Source organism: Quercus suber, unplaced genomic scaffold (assembly GCF_002906115.3).
Source record: "Quercus suber isolate HL8 unplaced genomic scaffold, Cork oak 2.0 scaffold_65, whole genome shotgun sequence".
Lineage (NCBI taxonomy): Eukaryota > Viridiplantae > Streptophyta > Magnoliopsida > Fagales > Fagaceae > Quercus > Quercus suber.
The window spans coordinates 882,129-891,072 of record NW_027069530.1 but is presented as its reverse complement, the minus strand read 5'-3'; the positions used below and the strand labels follow the sequence as shown (position 1 = coordinate 891,072).

Sequence of the window (8,944 nt, the reverse complement as noted above, 5' to 3'; positions counted from 1 at the left end):
AGGAGGAGTAAATGATTAGGAAAGACCCCAGACTGGAGAACCACGCAAGTAAATGATAGAGGAATATAGTCCGAGGAAGGTGTCCTCCTCGGATATAAGGAATAGCGGTCAAGCAAATACCTGGGCGGTTTAGGTGACCTTCCTGGCAATTCCAATGATAAGGATGAACTTCAGGCACGAATAAAGATGATAAGAATAGAGAAATATTTGAAGGAAAATCTGCTACCACCACATTAAATGCATTGCAGCAACTTTTCTGGCCGCATTTATGTGGAGAAGACCCCTGAATAGTACAGTCTCAGCTGCCAGCACTCATGGAGAATCAAAGAAGGTACCTGATAAGACATATACTCGAGTGAATGCTTAGATGAAAAACAAGTGGACGATCAAGATAGTGGAAAAGAAAACTATATAAATGTAAGAGAGACCTCTCAGGAGAGGATGATCAGAAAAAAAGAGAGAGGAAGAAAAAACGAAGATTTACTGTAGTTCTAAGAATTGTATTAAATTTTAAAACAAAAGTTTATCTCGTCGAAGATCAGTTTATTCAAGTTTCAAGTTTGTTTTTGCACTTGTTCATCTTTTAAACCTTAATTAAACGTTGTTTAATTCACAATCAGCCCAACTCTTTCACCCACTCTCTACAAATTCATTGTATTGGACTTGTTGGACTCATATTCCATATCTTTTGGGCTTAGGCTACAAATCTTGACCCTACAACCATAATCTAAAATTACAAAATATATCACATCACCTTAATTTCATTACATTCCTAAACAATGTAATGTTGTATTATAGTATTGAGATTATATTAATGTAATATTACAATAATGTAATATTACGGTGTAATGTAACATCACTATGAACTAAACACTCTCTAAGTGTAATCCATTAAATTCTCCAATTAATTTCAAAAACATGGTTGTATTGATAAATGAAATACAAACACCTAATAAGAAGAATTATGACTATATATTATGCATGAGAAACCTTTTCCAACTGATTGTGATCGATAGTGTCTTTCATCACCTGTAATTAAAATAGCGGAGCCATTAGTTGCATTTAAATGTTGTAGGGCATATAAGTTTGGATTGATGTTGAATGTGAATTAAAAAAAAAAAAAATCCATTAGTTCCTAGAAAGTTGGATATACGGTTAACAAAGAGAGATGTGTCCTTTCTCTATTTATTATAGAAAGTTGCTTGAACTTTAAGAAATACAAATTTTATGACCAAAGAGAGCACAAAATTAGTTGGACAAAATTTTGGATTTCATTGATTTTGTTAAAGTAGTTGGACAAAAGATCAAATAAGTAAATGCAATTCGTAGAAAATCAGACACAATACTTAATTATACTTGTCATTTAAGATACTTGTGGGAGGAACGAATCTTTCTCCAATCAGGTATTGTTCACTTTGAAAATGGACCGAGAAGCCAATGTCACCCTCACGAATTTGTTCAATCACATATCAGGGAGAGATGTCTCTCACCCTTCCTTAGGCCAAGTGCTTATAAGGTAAGAGTGGGAGGTGTCTCTCTCCAATGTAAAATTGAACAAATTCGTGAGAGTAGCATCGGCTCTTCAGCCCATTCTCAAAGTAAACAATACTTTATTGGAGAAAAATTCGCTCTTCCCACAATACTCATTTTTTATTAGCATTATTTAAGAGCTTCAATTAAATGGTAAAAAAAAAAAAAAAAAGTTAAGAACTATGACTTAAAGACAGGTGACAAGATTACCAAGGAACACAACACAAGCAACGTGTTAAATACTATAAAAACAGACAATTTGGGTGTCTTTCACGATTGAAGAATCTAATCTAATTGCCATCCAAGTTAGACTTTTATATTGATTCTCAAAAAGAAAAAAAGAAGAAAAAAAAAAAATATATATATATATATAGAGTTTTGTATTTATTAAAATAAGCCCCCACTTGGGAGAGAGCACACCTAAATATATTAAGGTCCATCAATCGAGACTGGCTTGACTGGCTAATGAATTTTAAAAAAAAAAAAAAAATCGTATGATCAAGAACCATAATTTTTGACAAAAGATAGGACAAAGAACAACGTTAGAGATGAACTAAATAGCATAATAAATAGTATAGAAATAGAATATATTTATATCTATACCATTCTCCTTGAAAGAAAGAAGTCCATAAATTTTTTTTCCTGGACCAAATTTCCCAAACAATTATAACATAAACAGTTTGTGCGGATGGTATTCACACTTACACGTAGCCACTAGCCACCAAAAACTTTATGGCTTCACATCAATTTTTTTTATCACCTTCTATTACATACACCTAACACCAACATTTCTTACCTGCTTTTAGATCTGCTTTCCAATCCATCCTTCAAATTAAAAAAAAAAAAAAAAGAAAAAAAAAAGAAATATAATTCGAAACCAAAAAAAAAAAATTTAAATGAAATTTCTTTTTTTTTTTTTTTTTTTTGTGCAAAACGATAATAACATTTGTTAAGAGAAGAATCGGAGCAATTTCGCTAATCTCCACCGGAGGGACACCAAGGCGTCATATCCATTGGATAACTACCCAACACTCGCAAAAACGTCGTGAACTCCTGAACCTCAGCCAGCGCATTTTGGGCTCTAACGTCAGCCATAGACGCCTCGAAGTCCACATAAAACATGTACTCGAAATGCTTCGCGGTCCCCACATTCGCATCGTCCACCAACCTGATCGGACGGTTGCGGTGCGGCCTCGACTCGATCTTCGTCAGGCTGATGTTCCTGAACGCGAACGCCGACAGGACCTTGAACAGGACCGAGGTCCCCTTCTCGTGCGCGAACACAATGCTGGTCTTGAAGGGACGGTCGGTACGAGGTATTATGGGCTCCCGGGCCAGCATCACGAACCGGGTCACGTTGCTCGAGTCGTCCTGGATTCCGTCGGCGAGTATGTTCATCCCGTAGAGACCCGCGGCGCGTGCGCTCGCTATCGCCGCCGTGTCCCGGAGGTTGTTGGCGGCGACGAACTCGGCGGCTCCCGCCGTGTCGTCGACGGCCTCGCGCGCGACGTTGAGGCCGAGTTTCGTGAGGGTGAGTTCGCACTGAGCCAAGGCTTGCGGGTGCGAGATGACTCGGGTCAAGTACTCTTTTCGGACCCCCGGTAAAGCCAAGAGGCAGTGGTGTACTGGTAACTGTACCTCGCCGACTATGTGGAGGCGGTGGCGGAGTAAGAGATCGTAGTTTCTGTGAATGGAGCCGCCGAGCGAGTTTTCGATTGGGAGCACAGCTCGATCGGCGATCCAAAGCTCCACGGCTTGGAAAGCCACTTCGAACTGGTCACAAGGAATGGCTTCGCAGTTCGGGTAAGCTTTTCCGGCCGCGGCTTCAGAGTACGCGCCGGGGACACCTTGGTAAGCAACCCGGAGCTGCGACCCGTGCATCGGAGCCGGCGACAGGTCTGTGATAGTTAACGGCTTCGCCGGCAGCCTGCTGTTGTTGTTGTTGTTGATGTCCGCGGCTGCGAGGTCAGTTTTGTTCTTGTCGGTGATGGGAACGAGGTTGAGATCGATGGTCTTGTGGCCGTTAACGGCGGCGATATGGTCGGCTGAGCCGTCGGAACCGGTTCCGGATCCGGGCTTTTCAGTCGGTTGTTCTTTGGAAACGACTTTACTGGTTAAGATAGCGCAGGAGCTTTGCCAGTCTGCTCGACTCAAACCGACGCCGTTCGGGAAGTTGACCGAGTCGGATCGGTAAACGCATTTGATTGAGGCGAGTCGGAACGGAGCGAGTCGCGGGCGAGTTGTCCTGATGAAGGACTGCGAAGGAGGAGCAATAGCCTGCATAGTTGTTGTTAGTGGAAATAATTGAAAACAAAAGGTGGAATAGGAAAGAGAGAGAGGCTGTTTCGGTTTGTGTTTTTTTTTTTTTGTTTTTGTTTTTGGTGTTTTTTTTGGTGTTTTTGGTATTGTTTAGATTTGTAAAAAGATAATTGAAGCTTGTTGTTCTCTGAAATGAGAAACGTCAAGCTGAGAAATAAAAGAGGGGTTATTGGGTTTATATATTAAGAGGAGAGTAGGAAGAGTAGTACACAAGATGGTAGTCTGGTCAATCTCACACCTACCCCCATACACGGTACAGCCCCTCCGGACTCCCCCAACTCTCTCTTTTATTTTTTTCCTACTTTCATGTTTTCTCTCTTCTAAGTTTTAACACTTTAGCTTGGTCTAAATTTGGCAACTTATTAAAAACTAATTTTTTTTATTTAAATTATTTTGAGTAATGTTATAAATATAAACTATTTTATAATATTTTTATAGATTATTGATGTAACAAATTTTTACTAGTTCTAATATGAACTCATAGTTCTAATATGAACTCATCGCTAATGTCACATTTTTACTTACAATAACTAAATTAGCAGTTTGTAAAAATGTTGTAAAATAATTTGTGTCTGTAGCATTATTCAATTATTTTTGTGATAATATGTTAGTAGTATGTAAACTTGATGTAGTAAGTTTGCTTTCCAAATTTATTATATGAGTCTTAAAAAAAAATGTTTCCATACAAGTCTTATAAAAATCTTTGTTTCTAAAAAACAAAGGAAAAGTAAAGTCTTATAAAAGTCTTTGTAGGGTCTAATTTCTTGACGTAAACCCAAAGACAATTAATTTGTAGAGTATGGGTCGAAGAACTAGAGTTGACAAGGGGTTCACAGCAAAGGATTATCACTCTTTTTCTTATTTATTGATCAGTTTCCCATACATTCCATGCCCCGTTTCAAACCCTCTCCCTCTATTATATAGCCACTCTCACTTTCATCTCTACCGTCCACGTGCTCTCCATCCATGAACTTGCTCAAGTACCTGTCACGTCAGGCAGCTTCTTTTCATCTCTGTGTGAGTGGCGGTAGGTTATGAAGCACTGTTCAGAGGTCTTCTCCACATAAATGCGGCCAGAAAAGCTGTTGCAATGCATTGAATACGGTGGCTGCAGCCTTTCCCTCAGATATTTCCTCATCCTTATCGTTCCTGAGTATGTTTTGAGCTTATCTTGATCAGGTGGAGTCCTCGGACAATCAATCAGGCTTTTCCCCTACTCAGTTAGTCTCCGATATCATATCAAAGTAAAATATCTTCCTCGGACAAGTGATGTCCTCCTCGGACTGGAGATATCATCCTCGGACAGCGTTGATTCTCTACAGGAGGATTCCGCTTCACTCTGGGCCCTGCACTCTCCGCATCTTCATCTTCGGATGTGAAACAGTCCTCTCCTGGGTATTCGGCCCATTAACTTGGGCCTGACCCCCTTATCCCCCACAGTCTTTATAATAAAATTGGTATAAATTTTGTTTTATTTTGAAATCAAAAAACCTAAAACACTAGTATTCGTGAAGACGATTACACGAAAAGGAGAGGTGGAAAAAAAAAGAAGTTTTCCTTCTATTCTTTTTACTTTTGGAAAAGATTTTAATAATGCAACAAAGAAAATTCAACAGGCATTATGAAATCTCTCCACAAAAAAAAAAAAAAAAAACAGGCATTATGAAATTGAAACGTGTTGTTGGAGGTAAATTACAAATGATTTTTGTGATTTATTTCCTCATTAATTGGATAAAAAAAAAAAAAAAAAAAAGTGCATGGGGAGGTATCACTTTGACCAACATGTCTAGATATTTTTGTTGTAACCTACCAATTAATAAATAAGTCATCTTCCTCCAATTATTTAACCAGATACACAGTTAGTCTAATCTCTAATATTTAAAAATTTGCTACATTAGAGCATCAGCATCCAGATTTTATATCCTATTTTATTTTACCATCCTGAAAAGCTACTTTATTAATTATACTATATTATTTTACAATACATCCAGCATCCCAATTTTTATTTTCCTATTCTACTCATTAAAATAATATTTCTATACAATAAAATAATATATCCCACAATTTCTATCATTTACAATACAACACATTATTTATTCTTTCTCTCTCTTTATTTTTGTTCAACAACCACAATCACCACCACTGCCGCACTACACACACCTGACACCACCACCCATAATCTATCGTCAACACCAAAAAAAAAAAAAAAAAAAATCCCAAGCAGCAAACCCACGCCGCCACCCACTAACCCAAAACCCACTCCAACGGAGCCACAGACACCCACCCCACCGTCGGCCCACCAGCCACAACTACTTCCACCACCTCCACCGCCGGCCCACCAGCCACAACCATAAACCCCAATAGCTAAACCAAAAAATAAAAAAACACAGTTTAACGCCAACACAGCACCACCAACACAAATTGAGGAAAAAAAAACCCACCAGATCACTGCCACATCCACCGAGCGAAACCATCATTAGCGATCTTGAGTGAAACCATCATCAACGACATTAGCAACCCACCAATCTCCACCGAGAAACCCACCAATCTGCACCAATCCGTACCCACCCCAATTGTACGATCCAGCCGCCTCTCTCTCCACCAATCCCCACCACACGTCCATCATCCACTCCGACACTCTTCAACGCCTGCAAACTCGCATTCATTGCTTTCCACCTATTCACCGCGTTGTTCATCATCACGCTATCCAACGGCATCATCATGGAGAGATCGGCTCGTGTCACAGAGAGATCAGCTCGGAGTTACGGCGAGAGCTCCGATGTGGTGCGTGGTGCTCAACGCCATGGAGTATCTGAGAGTGTGATAGAAAAGAAGGAGAAAGAGAGGAAAGTGTGAGACCATGAGAGACAGAGAAAGACGGAGAGATAGATGAGAGATGAGAGAGAAAAAAAAAGCCAAATAAAATATTAATATTACTTTTGGCATAGTGCTACAGTGCCATCTTACATGTAAGATGGCACTGTAGCACTATGCCAAAAAAATTTGCAATTTCTCACTTTTGGCCTTCTAGCTGCTGGGTGTATTTTGGGCCAAAATGCCAAATGTTGATTGCATTTGACATTTACAAGGCCGGCTTGGGATGCTCTTTTTTTTCGAAATATCCTATAAAAGGTACATATTGTCTTAAGAGAGTAACACTATTTACGTCTCAACCATTTTTTTTTTTTTGGAGAAGAATTTACATTTCAACTTGGTCATACTCAATTTCAGCTAATATTTCATGTTATAAGATGTGTTAAAGCACCAACAATGTAATAACTTCAAAAAAAAATTCTTTATCTTGAGGCAAAACACAACTTTTATGAAATATTATTATTTAAAGCTTAATTTTATCAATTATAAATTATTTATTATTTATTAATTTATGTTCATAGGAATAACAAATTTTGAATGGTAAGTAAAATCTATACTTGTAATTATTAGAGTTTAAATATATAAAAAAAATAGATATTTACTAAAAGCTTTCATGGATGACTTTTACCACTACCACTCCCACCCATTATAACTTTGGATGTAATGTTTTGTCTAATATTGTATCATTGTAAATGTTCACTCAATTGAAGGATTCTATTTTGAGTGGGTCAATCATCTTCAATAAACTTTAGAGAATGATAAGAAAATATCCTTGTAGAAAAACGTGTACTCTATATATATTTTTTTTATATAAATATTAGTATTAATTTTATTACAAAATATTTATATACTAATATGTAATCTTCAATGGGTCTTAAGTAGGGGTGTCTACGGGTCGGGTTTGTGCCCAACCCGCAAACCGACCCGTAGAGATCGGGTAGACAGATTTTTCACCCCCAACCGACCCGTTAAGAGGGTCGGGTTTCGCGGGTTGGTTTTCCAGCAGGTGACATTGGTTTCGGCCTCACCCGAAACCCGATGGAAAACGCAGAGAAATGGCCAAAATCGGTGAGATCTCGCCCGATGTGGCCAAGACCCGTGAGGATTTCGTCAGGTCCGTTGAGGATTTCGTCAAATCTGATGATTTTTCCCCCAAATCCTACCGAGAATCGCTGGATCTGGTGTATCTATGCCGGATCGGATTGTTTTGGTCGCCGAAATTTGCCAAATCAAGCTAAAAACTCGCCGGAATCGCTGGAGAATTCACCAGAATTTGATGGGGTCGGGCGGGTCGGGTTTCACGGGTTTTGAACGAGGGGACTCGAAACCGACCCGCCGGTGTCAGGTTTTGGAGCTCGGGACCCGCGGCTGACCGCCGGAGCAGTCGGATCGGGCGAACGCCGGTCGAGTACGGGCGGGTTGGGCGGTTTTCCGGGTGAGTTGGACAGCCCTAGTCTTAAGGGCATGCCACAACCTTGGCAACTCACACACAAGGCATGCCATGGTTACGGCTGCGTGCCTATGCCAGACTACTATGGCTTAGGCAGTGTGCATGTGTGCATGCCATGGCCTTGATTGCGTGCTCACGCCGGGTTGCCATGGCCTAGGCACTGTACACACGTGTATGTCATGCCTCGGCTGCGTGTCCACGTGTGGCTACCACGGCTTAGGCAACATGAAAGCAGAGATGCCATTGCCTTGATTGCGTGATCACACGGGCTGCCATAGCCTACCATTGCACGTTCTCCCGTACGGTATTGGAACCGATATAAGAATGTATGGGCTGCCATGGCAGTGGTAGCGTAAACGTGAGCATGCAAAATATAATTAATTAATTTTTTAATCAAAATTTTATATCGTATTCAAAAATTGACACATCCATTTATAAAAAAAAAAAATCCCTTTCACATGCAATACTTTATTTATTTTTATTATTTGATGTGCGGATAAATGAGTATATATATATATATATATATTCTATTAGGACATATAATAGTCATGCGTAGCTCTATTAGTATTACTAACATCTGTTTTTGCTCTATCACAAGTGATATTTTACCTGATAGGGGCAGCACATGATAGGAAGTGTTGGAGTTTTGGGTTGGTGGAGGACATGGGAATGACTCCCACAGAGATAGAGCGAGATGGGGCTGTTTTAACTTTGAAGGAATATGAACCTAAAATAGAAAATGTATTTTGTATCAAATGATAACATATCATC

At 39.5% G+C, this 8,944-nt stretch overlaps 1 protein-coding gene across 1 annotated transcript; it reads right to left on the bottom strand.

Annotated features, from left to right (window-relative positions):
* Nucleotides 1-2,141: 2,141 nt before the first annotated feature.
* On the bottom strand, nucleotides 2,142-4,009 carry LOC112002964 (arogenate dehydratase 3). Its single transcript, XM_024035130.2, has one exon. It carries the CDS (start codon nucleotides 3,811-3,813, stop codon nucleotides 2,506-2,508), a length of 1,308 nt encoding a protein of 435 aa, XP_023890898.2. The 5' UTR covers nucleotides 3,814-4,009; the 3' UTR covers nucleotides 2,142-2,505.
* Nucleotides 4,010-8,944: the final 4,935 nt, after the last annotated feature.

What these genes read in the sequence shown, in the direction of transcription:
- LOC112002964 (XM_024035130.2), bottom strand. Translation starts at nt 3,813, where the DNA reads ATGCAGGCTATTGCTCCTCCTTCGCAGTCCTTCATCAGGACAACTCGC.